At 35.7% G+C, this 18,588-nt stretch overlaps 1 protein-coding gene across 1 annotated transcript in view; it reads right to left on the bottom strand.

Annotated features, from left to right (window-relative positions):
* The window catches only part of DHX36 (DEAH-box helicase 36), a 55,053-nt gene that overhangs the window by 33,423 nt on the left and 3,042 nt on the right, over window positions 1-18,588 (bottom strand). Inside the window, exons 2-9 of the mRNA XM_035277810.3 lie at window positions 12,569-12,693; window positions 11,277-11,511; window positions 10,152-10,190; window positions 8,464-8,634; window positions 4,989-5,068; window positions 3,851-3,925; window positions 3,563-3,729; window positions 2,095-2,176 (exon numbers count right to left, since the gene is read on the bottom strand). Of these exons, the coding sequence (XP_035133701.2) occupies window positions 2,095-2,176; window positions 3,563-3,729; window positions 3,851-3,925; window positions 4,989-5,068; window positions 8,464-8,634; window positions 10,152-10,190; window positions 11,277-11,511; window positions 12,569-12,693 (974 nt within the window). The remainder of the gene's footprint in view (window positions 1-2,094; window positions 2,177-3,562; window positions 3,730-3,850; window positions 3,926-4,988; window positions 5,069-8,463; window positions 8,635-10,151; window positions 10,191-11,276; window positions 11,512-12,568; window positions 12,694-18,588) is intronic.

Raw genomic sequence — 18,588 nt, 5'->3', positions numbered from 1 at the left:
GATATAAAATCAATGTGCAAAAATCACAAGCATTCGTCTACACCAACAACAGACTTAAAGAAAGCCAAATCAAGAGCGAACTGCCATTCGCAATTGCTACAAAAAGAATAAAATACCTTGGAATACAACTCACAAGGAACGTAAGGGACCTCTTCAAGGAGAACTACAAACCACTGCTCAACGAAATCAGAGAGGACACAAACAGATGGAGAAACATTCCATGTTCATGGTTAGGAAGAATTAATATCGTGAAAATGGCTATACTGCCCAAAGTAATTTACAGAATCAACGCTATCCCCATCAAGCTACCATTGACTTTCTTCACAGAACTGGAAAAAACCACCATGAACTTCATATGGAACCAAAAGAGAGCCCGCATAGCCAAGTCAATTCTAAGCAAAAAGAACACAGCGGGGGGCATCACACTACCGGATTTCAAACTATACTACAAGGCTACAGTAATCAAAACAGCATGGTACTGGTACCAAAACAGAGATATAGACCAATGGAACAAAACAGAGGCACCGGAGGCAACACAACATACATACAACTATACAATCTTTGATAAACCTTAAAAAAACAAGCAATGGGGCAAGGATTCCATGTTTAACAAATGGTGTTGGGAAAACTGGCTAGCCATGTGCAGAAAGCAGAAACTGGACCCCTTCCTGACACCTTACACTAAAATTAACTCCAGATGGATTCAAGACTTAAACATAAGACCTGGCACCATAAAAACCCTAGAAGGAAATCTAGGCAAAACTATCCAGGACATAGGAGTAGGCAAGGACTTCATGAACAAAACACCAAGAGCATTGGCAACAAAAGCCAAAATAGACAAATGGGACCTAATGAAACTCCACAGCTTCTGCACGGCAAAAGAAACAGTCACTAGAGTGGATCGGCAACCAACAGAATGGGAAAAAATTTTCGCAGTCTACCCATCTGACAAAGGGCTGATATCCAGAATTTACAAACAACTCAAGCAGATTTACAGGAAAAAAACAAACAAGCCCATTCAAAAGTGGGAAAAGGATATGAACAGATACTTTACGAAAGAAGACATATATGAGGCCAACAATCATATGAAAAAATGCTCATCGTCACTGGTCATCAGAGAGATGCAAATCAAAACCACATTGAGATACCATCTCACGCCAGTTAGAATGGCGATCATTAAAAAATCTGGAGACAACAGATGCTGGAGAGGATGTGGAGAAAAAGGAACACTTTTACACTGTTGGTGGGAGTGTAAATTAGTTCAACCAATGTGGAAGACAGTGTGGCGATTCCTCAAGGCCTTAGAAATAGAAATTCCATTTGACCCAGCAATCCCATTACTGGGTATATATCCAAAAGACTATAAATCGTTCTACTATAAGGACACATGTACACGAATGTTCATTGCAGCACTGTTTACAATAGGAAAGACCTGGAATCAACCCAAATGCCCATTGATAATAGACTGGATTGGAAAAATGTGGCACATATACACCATGGAATATTATGCAGCAATCAGAAATGATGAGTTCGTGTCGTTTGTAGGGACATGGATGAATCTGGAAAACATCATCCTCAGCAAACTGACACAAGAACAGAAAATGAAACACCGCATATTCTCACTCATAGGTGGGTGATGAAAAATGAGAACACATGGACACAGAAAGGGGAGTACTAAACACTGGGGTCTATTGGGGGGAAAAGGGGAGGGCCAGTGGGAGGGGGAGGTGGGGAGGGATAGCCTGGGGAGAAATGCCAAATGCGGGTGAAGGGGAGAAGAAAAGCAAAGCACACTGCCATGTGTGTACCTACGCAACTGTCTTGCATGCTCTGCTCATGTACCCCAAAACCTATAATCCAATAAAAAATTAAAAAAAAAAAAAAAAAAATTTAGGTAAGGAGTATAAGTTAGACATTTGGATTTTAAAAAGCTCTGGGTAATTTTAATGTGCAGCCAAGTGTGTGAATACCTAATTCATAGAAAAATATTTTACAAGGAAGTAGTCAGTGGTGGATTTCTGAGACTAAAGTTTGATATGAGAAAAGTGATACATTAGTATTTTTTGACATTTTTATTTCCTAATGTTTATTTACCTTATTTTTTCAATTATATCTTCCAAAAGATATTCCACAACCGGAAAGGTAAAACCAGGTATATGTATCATTGGACAGTTACCTATTATGGCAAACAAAATATAAGCATAAATTTGTACTCAAATGTTAAAGAAATCAATATACTGTAAATAGGACAATGACTCTATTACTTACTATTATTAATTCCAGAAAAAGGTCCTGTAGCTTTTACAGTTCTACCCTATTTTTCCAAATCTACTTTAATAAAAAGCAGCAGTCTAGTCTTCTCTCAATACCATTTTACTGCTACCAAACTGTATACACATCTCAGTTCTACAAAATAACACAGAATATCAAAGAATAGAGTTTTAAGTTGTACTCAAAATCCATTAGTTAGAAGTCTATTTTCTGTTCATCATTAACAAGATGGTACCATAAGAGAATATCCAGAATATCAAAGTTTTATGGAATTCTAGATAAGCATTACTACTTGCAGTATCCAGAATTAGCAGAGAAAAGTAATCAAAACAAGACCTAAACAAATACATTTTCACTATTTCAAAATTACTAATAAAAATATCACTTCAGCACTGTTATTTAAATGCTCTATAAAAAAGCAGAACAAGCAGTACACACTGAAAACAAAAGCAAACATCACATCAGAGGTCAAAATATCTGAGCAGGTATCACTGCTCAGCCCATAACGTGCATACATTTGAGCAAGGTATTCAATGCCAGTTCTTGAAGTTTCATTTAAAAATAATAACAATAACACCTACCCCAACTAATCTTACATGGTTTTGAGTATTAACTGGAATGTATTTAAAAGGACTTTTAAAAAGCTGACAACAAGAACACGTATAAACATAACTATATAACGTTGTAATTCCCTCCCTTTCCCCCTCCTTCTTTCACAATTACAAACAGGAAAGACAGTGGATTAATTTTAAAAGAAAGTGATTTGCAGCTGGACAAATCTAGAGTCAGCTTGCAAAAGCCTCTTAATTGCTCTAGGACTGCTTTCTCATCTGTAAAAATGTAAATAATAATAGTACCTACCTCATAAAGACTAAAGAAGACAAAGTGGCAAATATACTATCTGGAACATTGAAGGTGTTCCTTAAGTGGTCACTAGTAGTATTAGCAGCAAACTGCCACCCTAATCTGTGATAGTAGATAAAAGCCACAGAAAAATTACAGAAAGAAGTTTATAAAATTATGCAAATCTGTGGTTTGACTTCAACGATGCCATCTTAATTGTTTGGTGGTAGCAACAAGAAGCTACATATCCTCAGTATCAGAGATGATGCCACCATTTAAAAACAGACCGAATTGTCTAACCCATGAAACTGGAGGGTGGAATAATATTAAAATAAAATTAATTGCTAAACATTCATTTTGACTACTCTCTACATAGTACCATATTAATTTTTAAATTAAGTGGTTTTCTAGTACTTTTTCTGATGTAATAACTATACATTTTACTCACCAAAATATTCTGAAAACTTCTCTGCATTCAACGTTGCACTCATCAATATTACTTTCAAGTCAGATCGAAAATTGAGAAGATCTTTAACAACAGTCATTAAAACATCTGACTGCAGATTTCTTTCATGGATTTCATCAAGTACGATATGACTAACACTGGACAAATGCCTAAGGCAGAAATGTGAAGTACAAAATTTTAAAACCATTTTTCTTTAACAACTAGTAAAATCCAATTTAACAATTGCATCTTTTGATAATATTTATATTTCCTTAATTGAAACATACTCACGGGTCTGACTGGAGCCACTGAAGGATAATTCCTGTAGTGCAGTATAAGATAGAACCCTGTTTCCTTGGCAACCGACTGTGAATGAAAGACATGAATAAATAATTCTTGGTTTTCTTTTCTAGTAATTAACTAAGAACCACAAAGGTTTAAATCTTCAATTTTAAAAACGCTTTCAGTTTTAATGAAAATCTTCATACTTAATTAGTTATTCTAATTCTTCATACTTTTAGTTATAAGAACACCCACCACAGTGGGGTAATGGGAAATACTTCATTCAAGTTCATTATACATTATCTTGTTGTCATTGATACAATGTTAATTTCTTTTAAAAGACATGACCATTAACATTCAGACAACAACTGAATTACTTATGGGGCCTAAATACTTGGCTCGTAATTGGAAAGTTCACTCATTTGACAAAGCAAATGGGTTAGACATGGTGGTTCACACCTGTAACCCCAACACTTTGAGGCCAAGATGGCAGGGTTGCTTGAGCCCAAGAGCTCAAAACCAGCCTCGGCAACATAGCAAAATTCAGTCTCAAAAAATAAAAAGATTAGCCAGTCACGATGGTGTGTGCCTGCAGTCCCAGCTACATGAGAGGCTGAAGTGAGAGGACTGCTTGAGTCTAAGACTGCAGAAAGTTGATTGCACCACTGCACTCTGGCCACAGCAAGAGTGAGAACCTATCTCTAAAAAACATTAAGTAAATTAAAACATAAAAAGGCAATGGAGTCCTAAGCTCCAAAAAAGGATGAAGTACATACTGCATACTGGAGTTGGATGGGGGTTAAGATAACAAAATCAATAAATACAGTCAGTCAGAAGTATGTGGAGGTGGTAAAGAAAGGTTTAGAACACAATCTTTTCAGAGGGAATAATGGTCTTCTAATATATGTCCAAGAAAAATGTTTATTTTTCTAATCATTCCAAATATAAAAGCACCATTTTAAAAAAGCAATCTAAGTCTGATTGGGGTTAAAAGATAAATTTGTGGCAGCAAGCCATCTCTGCTGCAATTACGTTAAATGTTAGTAATAGCAATAACCATCATAAAAACGGGGAATCTTTCTTCTGAATCTCCAGCTTCAGAGTTTCACTAAAATCTACCTATATATAAGAAGAGAACATTTCTTACCTCTGGAGACGAATTTGATATCCAGTGCTATTACCGTTGCCACAAGATTCTGCCCTTTCTGCAGCCACTCTTTCTGCAACCTTTAATTTAAACAAAATATAAAGAGAATATAATTTTAGAACGAACATCCTAAATATCCATGAATATCTAGGACTACTGAAAAATTTTTCTTCAGATTTTCAGATGAGTTTTAAAAAACATATGAAAATGTGAGGTATCTAAAACAGGTGTGCCTTAAGAGCTGTTTATGTTTACTTTTCATTTCCTCTTACAAAGTCTTTTAAGGCCAAGTTCTCGCATCACTATTTTCAAAGTGCCTTTCTATACATCCTCTCATTGATTTATACTTTTCTGGTCTTCTCTGAGTCATAAATCATGATTTAAACTTGTAGAACTTGTGTGTAATTTGAAAAGAATTACATATTGATATTCTTCCCTTGTGTTTTTGTTTGTGGTAGGGACTAGTGTTCAATTTTAAGTTCTTGGTCATGTTTTCAAAGTTCTGAGTGCCAAAAATAAGCTTTGGAAAAATTAAATGTTAAATCTAATACTGATTTGTATAACTAAAAGTAACCAACAGTTAGCTTGTGACAGAACAGTGACAAGAGGTTAGAAATAGAAAATGGCATAATTGCTAAGAAATAATATTTTAGAAGTAAAACTTCCCAATAAGTATATCTAGTATACATGGACAGACCACATTAATCTGTCTACCCAAAGTCCAACAGATCAGGGAAAAAAAGCAGCAAAAAATTACCTAGTTACCATTTCTTCCTATGTCAGCATATATGGTAACTGCTATATATTAGTGACAGTATTTACATCTAGCTACATAATTGTGTTATGACAAAAAGTGGTTTATTTCTCACCATTCTGTAATTTTATGCAATTTCCTGGAATATTTTCCCCCATAAAAGAGTGAAGACTACCCGAAACTAAAAATACTAGAAGAAAACCTAGGGAAAAACTCTTTTGGACATTGGTCTAGGCAAAGAATTTATGACTAAGACCTCAAAAGCACAGGCAACAAAAACAAAAATAGGCAAATAAGAATTAACTAAGAAGTTTCTATACAGCAAAAGAAATAATCAACAGAGTAAACAGATAATCTTCAGAATGTAAGAAAATACATGCAAACTATTCATCCAGCAGTGGACAAGAATCTAGTGTATACAAGAAACTCAAACATCAACAACAAAAGACAAATCATCCCATTAAAAGGTGTGCAAAAGACAAGAACAGACATTTTTCCAAAGAAAATATACAAATGGCAAACAGGTATATGAAAAATGCGCATCATCACTAATCATCAGAGAAATGCAAAAAAAAAAAAACCACAATGAGATATCATCTTACCCTAGTCAGAATGGCTACTATTAAAGGGTCCAAAAATAATAGATCTTGGCCAGGACATGGAGAAAAATGCTGCTGGTGGGAATGTAAATTAGTATAACCTCTGCTGGTGGGAATGTAAATTAGTATAACCTCTATAGAAAACCGTATGAAGATTTCTCAAAGAACTAAAAATGGAGCTACCATTCCCACTACTGGGTTTCTACCCAAAGGAAAAGAAATCAGTATATCAAAAAAACACCTGCCTTGCATGTTTATCACAGTACTATTCACAATAGTAAAGATAAGGAATCAATCTAAGTACCCATAAATGGATGACTGGATAAGGAAAATGTGGTATATATACATATATGTGTGTGTGTGTGTGTGTGTGTGTGTGTGTGTGTGTGTGTGTGTACCACAACAAAATACTACTCAGTCATAAGAGTTAAACCATGTAAAAATAGATACAGAAAGACAAATGTCACATTTCTCATAAGTGGATGCTAAAAACCAGCCATATGTGGACATATTGTGTGGAATGACAAACAATGGAGACTCAGAAGAGAAGGCAGGAAAGGGATAGATGATGAGAGATTACTTAACAGGTACAATGTATATGATGTGGGTGATGGATATCCTAGAAGCCCTCACTTAACCACTATACAATTTATGGATGTAACAAAATTGAACTTGTATCCCATAAATTTACACAATTTTTTTTTAAGGGGTGAAGACTACTGCTTTTTCTTTATAGTACTTCTTAGAAAGCAAAGCTTAAAACACATACTGTATTCACTGCCAAACACTTTCATAATTGGTAATACTTTTAACCATGGATTCTGTATTAAATGACTTAGATGTGATAAACAGCACTGCCATTAAACCAAAGACAACCATAAATCTTTATAATTTATACACAGAATTATATAGCATAAATTCACCATGCAGGCAAAAATATGACAAGAAACCTCAAACACCTTTAAAAAATATGTAATTCACATATTTAACTAGGTCATCTAACTAAAAACAACGGCGATAACAAAATCAATGTACAGGTTGAGCATCCCTTAGCCAAAGGCTCAGGACCATTAGTGTTTCAGTTTCAGATTTTGGAATATTTGCATTATACTTACCCTTGGTAAGCAACCCAAATCTGAAAATAAAAATGTGAAATGCTCTAATAAGCATTTCCATGTTGACGTTCAAACAGTTCTGGATTTTGGAGTGTTCTGGATTTCATATATTCAACCTGAAATAACAGTTACTTATAACTGTTACTTATATGCCTTCCCAAAATTTTGGACTTGACAAATCAGAAACAATACCTATTTTTTTGATGAAAAACTTCCTCTTACTGAGTAGCTGCATTCAAAAATGACTGACTATGGCTGGGCACAGTGGCCATAATCCCAGCACTTTGGTAGGCTGAAGTGGGTAGACTGCTTGAGCCCAGTAGTTTGAGACCAGCATGGGCAACATGACAAAACCCCATCTCTACAAAAAACACAAATATTAGCCAGGTGTGGTGCCATATGCATATAGTACCACCTATTGGGGGGCTGAGGCAGGAGGATCACTTGAACCTGAGAGATTGAGGCTGCACTGAGCCTTGTTTGTCACCACTACACGCCAGCCTAAGTGACAAAGTAAGACCCTGTCTCAAAGACTAATAATAAATAAATAAATAAATAAATCACTGACTATAGAAATGCAGCTTAAAAAAAACAAGGTTTTCCCACTTTCACTACCATTCAGTGTACTTACATACTGAAAAAATAAGGGAAGTTAAAAAAAAAAACATATTAAACAACCAAGTAGTAAAATTTAAAGAATCAAATGATGGAGATTATTTGAGCTTGTAATCAATTCTATAAACATTTTATCTATTTCATTCTTTCGAATACATACTGAAATTTGCCTGGATATAAAGTTTATCTTGAATTCATAAACATCTATTATCTGTTAAGACAGAGATTACTCAATTTTTTGGCCTTTATTATTAAACATGAAAAGCAAGTATTTGCTTTCATAGTCACAAATCCTAAGCCTAATTAAGAATCACTCCATACCTTCAGAATCAGTAGGTTCTAGCAAGATTACTTTAAAAAAGACATTTTTAATAAGTTAAGAGAAAACTTACTGAAATGGCACTAATTCTTCTTGGCTGAGTACAAACTATCCTGCAAGCAGATCCTTTTCCTCTTTCAATGTAGTTATCCAAAATGAACTGAGTAACTTGAGTGGTTTTGCCACAACCAGTTTCACCACTTATTACTGTTACTTGATGGTTATCAATTAAATTTACCAATTCCTATTTCAAAAGGGAAAATAAATAAAGACAATCACATGTTGACTAGGTCTGAAAAAAGATATCAAAAATTGACCAAACTGAAGATAATTATTTTTAGCAAATATATTAATGCTTTTTAAAAGTTGCCATATGCAATACTGGCAGTTTGGGTATCTGGATCTACCGCCCTACAAAAGATAAGTGCACCAAATTATAAAGAACAAAGCTAAAGCACTATTAAAGAAAAACATACTGACATAAACAAGTAGAGACAAGTTATAAGTTCCATGCAGAACTAATTAAAATAATGCTGACGTGGGGCTACTAAGTACAGAAGCAAAATCCTCGCTTAAACAACTACTGAGGACATTATGAATTTATATCATAATTCACAAATATGGCTTTGTCTGCAGAACAAGTTTTGAATGCCATTTTAGGAATAAGGAAGAGAATATTGTAGTTTAAGATTAGTTCCTTTCAGTTATTAAATATCTAAACCAAAACTATCTAGAAAACCTCTTATTTGGAGAAGACCTACTTTCTTAAAAATGCATATATTAGTATTTCTAATAATAACATGTGCTGTATAAACAAAGTCATCTTACTGCTTCAAAGGGATGATATGTGTTATTTTCATGTATAAAACAATTTAACTCAAAAACCTACCTTTTAAAAATTCCCCACTTAGGCCGGGCATGGTGGCTCACACCTGTAATCCCAGCACTTTGAGAGGCAGAGGCAGGCAGATCACGAGGTCAGGAGATGAGACCATCCTGGCCAACATGGTGAAACCCGGTCTCTACTAAAAATATGAAAATTAGCTAGGCGTGGTAGCGTGCACCTATAACCCCGCTACTCGGGAAGCTGAGGCAGGAGAATTGCTTGAACCCAGGAGTTGGAGCTTGCAGTGAGCTGAGATCGTGCCACTGTACTACAGCTTGGCGACAGAGTGAGACTCCCTCTCAAAAAAAAAAGTTCCCCCCTTATTAGAACACATTATACATATATCTATCTATATCTATATATATATGTATCTATCTATCTATATCTATCTATCTATATATATATATCTCAGAAAAAGTTGTAAGTTTGAACACTGAAATTATAGCTGGTAGATATTGAGAAGTGAAATGTGATTCATCCATTCAACAGATATTTATTTACTGGATGTCTTTAAAATGCCAGGTTATAGTGTAATAAATTACTGTATTTTTAGTAGTACATCAATTTTAACTGAAGTGTTTGGTCTTAACATAAGTGTAAGGTATTTATCCAAAGTAACTTATAAGAGGAAATTTCTTTTCGAATTTCAAAGATTTCAATTATGGACAAAAATAGGAGAAAACATCAGGAAAATTGTTTATGATCCTTCTTTTTTTTCTTTTTGTACTTAATGCAAAAGAATAAAATTAACTTCCAATACTATCTTGTAGAAGAAAGTTCATTAATTTAATTTTTTCTTGATATAGACCTTTTTTTTAAAAAAAAAATGTATTTAATTTGCAAATCAAATTAAATAGTGGAAAAAAGCACTTTACCTTTTGCATTCCATATGAAGGCAGCTTTTCTCTGAAATGCTGAAATTTAAAAAAAATGTTTTAAATTTTCACAAAACATATGTAATCAAATTATAATCATGGCAAGTAGGAAACATCAAAGGGTAAATTTGCTAGAATCCAAATCCAAAACTATTTTTATTATCTGATGGCTTGTGTAAAAAAATTATAAAGAATTCACCAATTCCTCTTATGTATGAAACATTCAAAACCAGAACTCTAAAACATCCACCAAAATGGAGACAATGCTTTAAAGTAAGTGGCAGCAAAGCACTAGGCCAGGTGCAGTATCTCTCACCTGTAGTCCCAGCACTTTGGGAGGTCGACGCAGGTGGATCACGAGGTCAGGAGCTAGAGATCAGCCTGGCCAACATGGCGAAACCCTATCTCTACTAAAAATATAACTTTCATCAGTGAGTCAATGGATCCTTTATTTCCTATAGGAGGTGCTATATCCTTCCTTTATCAAAAACAGCAGTATGTATTTGCGTATTAATGGTATGGCCCTCAGAGTTTCCTCAGTAATTTCTCATAAAAATATATATATACATACAGGTGACCACTTTATGACATCTCTAGAACACCCACAAAGCATACAATTTTATGTTTTAACTGAAAGGGACCTTAAAATATCTTGCCTAGTGTAGAAAGAAAATATTAGAATTCAGGAGAATCTTGGGTCTTGTGATAGTCCTGTATTTGAAATGTTAGTGAACACAGTACATCACATAACTTTTGAAATATTTAATTTTATCATCTATAAAAGGAAGGAGATGTATTAAGTAATCTGGAACAAGTTCTACAATTTTAACTGCCTTTATTGCACAGGTAGAGTTGAAGAGTAGTTTTTTTTCCATTTGCACTAGCATTTCTCAACTATTTCTTCTCCTTTACATAAGCTTCTGTGGATGAGATAGAATACTGTAGGTTATGTGTAGCTTCCATGCCCACCATTTTTCCCTACCATTCGAAAGAAAGTAATTCCCACAGAGGATGTCTTGTTGAGGATCTCACTAATCTATGCCAAGCAGTTACCTCTAACCGTACATACATTTTAATTATGTGTAAGAAAAAAATGACAAAATAATTTTGACATCTTTCCACTACCTGCATTTCAATATACCGAAGGTCATTTTTTTTCTTTTGTAAATCTTCCAATAATTGTTGGTCTAAAGTTCCATCTGGTTCATTTTCTTGCAAGAGATACTCAGAATCTCGATCAATATAGGATTTGTTCCTGATTCTAAACACTTTTTTTTCTTGGTTTATCAACTTCATTTCCTGGTTGTCAAGTTTCTTCTCTGAGCGTGGTGTGTTCTTAGTAGAAACTTCAGTACCATATCTGTTTTAAGAAAATAAGAATGGAAGAAGGGTCAGAAAAGAGCCACTCAAACCCTGGAACAAAACAAAACAAAAAGGTGTTTAAATATTTCAAAGTCATTCAAATCCAAAGCTTTCCTTTTCTCTTAGTACAGCAATTATGAAAATATACTTAGATTCTTATAACAAATTCAAAATTTTCTTCCCTTTAAAAAACAGATATTGCCAGATTAAGTTATTCCTGTGGTAGTTAAAAATAAAAATACATACAATAGTCATTCCTTTATTGTGGTTACTTACAGTGTTTTTCTTTTTCTGGTTTTCTTAAACTCGTTTAATGTTGCAACATCTTTTTCCTTGCCATCCTTTCTGAGCTATAAATAGGAAGCTATATTATACAGTCCTTGAAACAGTCTACTAATTTTTCCTCTAAGTGATACAGTTCTTTTTTTTTTTTTTTTTTGAGACGCAGTTTCGCTCTTGTTACCCAGGCTGGAGTGCAATGGCGTGATCTCGGCTCACTGTAACCTCCGCCTCCTGGGATCAGGCAATTCTCCTGCCTCAGCCTCCTGAGTAGCTGGGATTACAGGCACGCGCCACCATGCCCAGTTAATTTTTTGTATTTTTAGTAGAGACGGGGTTTCACCATGTTGACCAGGATGGTCTCGATCTTGACCTCGTGATCCACCTGCCTCGGCCTCCCAAGTGCTGGGATTACAGGCGTGAGCCACCGCGCCCAGCGATACAGTTCTTATAACCTTTCTAAAACAGTAGCAATTACAGTTCTTAGAGATCTCCCACACAGAATAATTTCATAAATACAAAGAGGATAGGTAGGAAGAACAATAAATAACAATATATCTCATATCCAGATTCACTATTACTCAAATCATTTAGCTTTCCTGTGGAAATATGCCATATAAATTTTTAAAAGTCATTTTCTAAATCTGTTTGATCTACATAAGGGAAAAAAGTTATGTCAAGGTTAAACTTCACTTATTGAAGAAAATAAAGATGTTATTTTTACTATTAAAGTGTTACTCTTTGTCTATTATTTAAAAGAATACTTTCTGTCATACCCATGATCCTCAGGAGCAAACCAGGATATCTGTGCTTCCGGCTCTTTATCATTCTTTGCTTGAACGGAATTCAGTAGCTGCACAATTTGTTCTTCTCGTCGTTCATCCATGTGCACTACAGCTCTCTAGATTGTGCAAAGAAAAATGCATCTTTATCAATATAAGAAAGCATAGGCAAAAATTATTTGATACTAAAGAAAATAAAGGCTAAGTAATATATGTTCAACAAATAAATATAAAAGAAAGTTAACCACACTTGTCTTCTAGCCCAATCCCCGTTCCCAGACCTATTAATTAATGTTAAAATTTTGGTACGTATCTTTTTACACCTTTTCTCACAAGCATCTATAAAATTAGACCTGGTAAGATTCTCAAAGAAAGCTTATTTATGACTATTCCTACAACTTTAGTTCCCTTACCCCAACTCTCACACACTAATTATTATGAATTTCTGCCTATCTTAAAATTTCAAAGTTATTAAAACTCAAATGGTTTAAGAAAAAAGTTGAAAACTGGAAATATTTTGGTTGCAATAAACATTTGAAAGTTCTTACACTAAATAGAAGAATAAATTGGTAAGTAAGGCTGAGCTCAGGAGTTAAGTAAAATTGATCAGTGTTCATAGGATGATCCAATGTTGCAAATGCAGCAGTTGCTTCAAAGGATGAGAATAAAACACAACAGACTGGATAAAGATAAAGGTCCTTGCTGAATCATGAAAGTTTTCAGAAACTTTAAATGCACATCTAAGAAATGTCGAAGGTAAAAAAAAAAAAAAAAAGGGTGGGGGGGGCCGGTCGCTGTGGCTCACACCTGTAATCCCAGCACTTTGGGAGGCCAAGGCGGGCGGATTATGAGATGAGGAGTTCGAGACCAGCCTGGCCAAGATGGTGAAAACCCCGGGCGTTTTGGCATGTGCCAGCTACCTGGGAGGCTGAGGCAGAAGAATAGCCTGAACCCAGGAGGCAGAGGCTGCAGTGAGCCAAGATCACGCCACTGTACTCCAGCCTGGGTGACAGAGTGAGATTCCATCTCAAAAAAAAAAAAAAAAAGCGCCAAAACCCAATTCTTCTTTGGAGACTTTTGTATTTAGATACAGTAAGGTGAAAACAGGATTCTTCAAAATCTACTGGCCTATAAACCTTACATTCTAATGTGCACATAAATTCAAAGTCAATAGGAAGTACATGAGGAGTGATGAAAATTAGAGTGTGTTAAGGTGAATCATTAGGAGGAGGCTGCTCTGTGATACTGTATATTTTTGTGTACATGTGGTGGGAATGGAGGTCAAAATAGGACGCTAAGTTTGGATTTTATGCAATTAAGAACAATGATGAAATTTCCCAACTTGTAATAATGATTAGGCAGATGAATATATGGAACTGGATCTCTGGAGAGGGTTTGTTTTCAGAGTTATGATAGAAATTTTGCAGTGTTCTGAAAGGTTGAAATCACAGAGACACAGGAGTTACCTCAATTTACAAATAATACCATCTCCAAAGATGAGGACACAAGGTTGACCAAGTCTGGCATTCATGGGGCCAAGGAAGGAAAATAAGTCAGAAGAACAATCAAGAGAACAAGCAAAAGACTAGGAACACACAGTGACAAACCACCCCAACAAGTGAAAAAGGGTGTTAAAAAAGGAATCAGAAGTATAAAATTAAAATAACGAAGGCAGAGAACTGAAAAACTTACTACTGCATTCAACAACTAGGCAGTTGGAAATGATCTTTAAGGTATTTTTGGTTTTTGAGGTTTTGTTTTTTGGGGGGAGGGAGAATAGGGGAAAGCAGGAGCTAGGGTAAGGAGACTGATGAAAGCAGATAGCAGTGTGTAAAATACTCTAAAATCTAGAGCAGTAGATTTCAATTGTTTATTTTTATCATGGCAATCCACAGTAAAACTAATGACCCAGTATGCATATATATAAATAAGTTCACAAAATACTTTCCTTACTCTGCATAGTGTAACTATCTTCTCTATAATGTATTTTATCACAATTAAACATGAAAACAGCTGGTCATAACAAAGTTTAACATCAAGTTTTAAAACGCACGGTGGGTGGCGGAGCATGCGTTCCAGGGGAACAAGACATAAGCATGTTTAAGACAAGAGAGGACGGGTGCGGTGGCTCAAGCCTGTAGTCCCAGCACTTTGGGAGGCCGAGGCGGGTGGATCACGAGGTCGGCAGATCGAGACCATCCTGGTCAACATGGTGAAACCCCGTCTCTACTAAAAACTACAAAAAATTAGCTGGGTATGGTGGCGTGTGCCTGTAATCCCAGCTACTCAGGAGGCTGAGGCAGGAGAATTGCCTGAACCCAGGGGGCGGAGGTTGCAGTGAGCCGAGATCGCACCATTGCACTCCAGCCTGGGTAACAAGAGCGAAACTCCGTCTCAAAAAAAAAAAAAGACAAGAGAAAGGATTTTATGAGACATTCTAATTCTAATCAGTATTACATGCTTTGTGAAAGCTCAAATAAGTTTACATGGGTAGGAGGATAACCCAATCTGATAAAAATAAGAAATCATTAGAGATAAAACAATAAACCTGAGGAAGCAAAGCAAATGAACTACACATTACCTCCTTTGCTGAAGTGAAAGTGAGTGGCTAATTACAGTTGTCAGGATATAAAAGATCTCTACTAAGTCCTCTTAAGGTTTCTTTATCTGTTTAGAATATAACCTTTATCTACTATTCTTACAGTTTTCAGTTTTCCATGTTAACTGACTACTCTGTATTTTGTTTAGTAAACAATTTCCTAGATTGACATTTCACAATACATTGCCCACCTCCTGCCCATAACAACACAAAAGATTATTCTAATTGTATGACATTTCACGCCCCTGGGAAAGGTGAATTACCGGATAATGTAACATTCTAGAGAAAATAAACAGATCTACACAATACTTCAGTCCAAACTATCACAACAAAATCAGTTTTCATTAAAAAGTCAACATCAATTGGTAGTTTTTCAAGGTTCCTTACACAATGCAAGTAAGCATCTGCTAATCAACAAGGATTTAGTTGAATTGCAGTACACACATTAAGAGTGGGTAGATCTTCCTGCAAGTGTACAAACAGGAAAGATGACCAAAGTATTAAATGAAAAAAGTCAGTTGTGTAGTTATTTTTATTACTATTAATTTAAAAATAGTTAATTCACTCCCCATATCCTACACTTGTTGCAGTGCCTCTGCCAGATAGAATTCTGGCATATAGTACACGCCCAGAAAAGTCTGTCAACCGAAGAAATGAATGGCTGATTCTATCTTTTACAATGAATACATATTGGAAACACAATTTACACTCTAAATAAAAACATTTGTATTTTTAATGATGTTTTCCCCACAATGAGTTTTTTGGCATTGCAGGTAGCAGAGAACTTATCTTAATTCCAAACTGGAATCTTACCTTTTTGTAGGCTGCCTCCCTGCCACTCAACAACCTTCTTCTAGTTCCACCACATTTTACTTTATTTCTCTTTGCCCGGAGAATCTCAGAAACACATTTTGTTTCATGACTATTTTCTTTTATCATAGAATTTTAATTATTTCCTGCTTTCTTGGACATTCTCAAATATCCTGCTTCTAGTTTTCAGTTCCTGGCAAGAGACCCTAAATGATGTCCACCAAATTTATCTTACCAGCTTTCTAACTATCTGTAGCTACTTCAAACTGTCTCCTCATTCTTTCTAACAGGCCAATACCACCTTTCTGTTTGCCCTCAGCATTTCACACACAGTATTTCACAAAACAAAAGCCCTAAGAAGAAAAGGTCCTCAGTTGGTTATCACCAAACCTAAACACACCTGTATCAGAATTTATCCTTTTTTCTTTCCTCAACCTGAGCTCTGCAGTCCATCCAATTCCTTTCATGTCCTCAGGGCCATCTCCTTCACTGAGATTTATGTTGCTTTCCTAAATTTCTAACCTTTCCAGTAGACATTAGACAGCTGACCGATATTTTCTGGTTTGCTTCTTTTAGTAATGTGGCAGAAAATCAAGCCTTGCTTGCTAAAAACCATTAAGATTTGGGGGCTGGTTATTATTGCAGCATCATTTGGCCCACTCTGATTTCCTTTTCACTGGATGCTTCCCATCAGGACACGAACATGGTCAAATTTCTTCACCTTAGAAACAACAACAAAAAACCCTCTCCTGAATTCTCCTACCCCCAACAACTACTGACCTATTTTTCTTCCTCCTCTTCACAGCAAAACTGCTTGAAAATATTTCATTTCTTAATTTCTATTTCACTTGCCAACCTACTGCAATCTGGCTTTTACTTCCACAATGCCACAAAAAGGGCTTCCATTAAGATCATCCATGACTTTGGTGATAAATCCAATAGACATTCTCAGCTCTTCAGCCATTTGTGCATGCTTGCCATTATCAATTACTTCCTTTTGAGATACTCTTCTCTCCTTCAAACTCTACTCTTAGATTTTAAAACAACACGCACCTTATTTTTCTCTTCTCTAGCTGATCTTTCCTAGATTCTTTTGCAACCTTCTTTTCCTCAGCCTGTCCCTTAAAATTTCATTTTCTATATTGACAGCCTGAGTAATCTACAGACCAGCAACACTGGCATCATGTGGGATCCTGTAAGAAAAGCTGAATCTCTGGTCCCACCAGTGTCCTACATTTTAACAAGATGCCAGGTGATTCATACGTACATTAAAGTCTGAGACGCAATGGTCTACAGAATTCAGGCTGGGCCCACTCCGTTTCTCACGGTTCACTCCCACACTCCAACTACTATCCATGAGCCCATTAACTGTCAAACTTATTTCCAGTCTAGATTTCTAGGCATCAGATTGACACAGCCCTCTCCCACCTGCAAATCCTCATTTGTATGCCCTATAACAGTATCAAATTCAGTGTCCATGGCTGAGCCTATCATTTTCCTCCAACAAGTCTGATCCTTACATATAGGCATAAAAGAGTCATCACGAACACTGTACTCGTCCTTTCAGATAAAATAAATCACAAAATCATTTTGAGTCTACCTCCTAAATCACTTTATCCACTTCCATTTCCACTGCCAACCTGCTAATTCCTGTCATTTCTCACCTTAGTTACTGCAAGGGCTACTTAACTGGTCTCCCTGAACCAGGATTGCCTCTCCTCAATCCATTCCTTTTACTGCTACCAGAGTGAATTTAAACATTTAAAATCCAGTCATTTCATTTTTCTTTTAAAATGTTTTAATGGCTTGCTACAGTATTTAGACAAGTCAATATATCTCAAGGCCCTGCTTATTTTTCTAGCTCAGAGATTTTCAGATTGCTGTTTCTGAAATTATATTAAAGGATCATGACCAGGATTAATAAAAAGAGAGCAGATAAGTTAGAAAACAAACAAAAAACCTCAAAGCAATGTGCAGGAAATTAAATACTATTTTACGAAAGTTTTCGTCTAGTTATACATGTGTGTGTACTGGGTTGTACATTCAAATATATTCATTTCTTTTTGTGCAAAGAGGCCAACAAGTTTGAAATTGACTGCCTAACTTCATCTCACCACACTCTACATCCATGTTCTTACCTTTTTCAGTTTCTTGAAATGAACATATGCTTCCTTGATCTCTACGTTGTGGCACATGCTACTGCCTCTGCCTGGAATCTTTTGCCAAAATCCAAAACTTCAAACACACATATGTTCATTCACTTTGCTATCTTTCAAGTTTCAGCTTAAGGGTTACTGCCCTGAAAAATCTTCTAAATGCCTTGATCTGAGTTAGGTGATAGCCCATATTCTCTAGCCCATGTCTCTAATAGAAGACAATGATATTGTCTTGCTCCTAACACAACACAATCTCTGTAGAACCTATATCTATTTTATTTATTAATACAGTGCTTAAGATACTGTTACAAAAATAAAGTCCTCAATAAATATTTGTTGAAAGAGCATTTATTCAAGATTGCATCATTACAATGCATTCATTTTTGGCCAGGTGCCATGGCTCATGCCTATAATCCCAGCACTTTGTGAGGCTGAGGCTTGTGGATCAC

This window comes from Callithrix jacchus, chromosome 17 (genome assembly GCF_049354715.1).
Source record: "Callithrix jacchus isolate 240 chromosome 17, calJac240_pri, whole genome shotgun sequence".
NCBI classification, from domain to species: Eukaryota; Metazoa; Chordata; class Mammalia; order Primates; family Cebidae; genus Callithrix; species Callithrix jacchus.
This window is presented reverse-complemented; position numbering and strand designations above follow the sequence as displayed.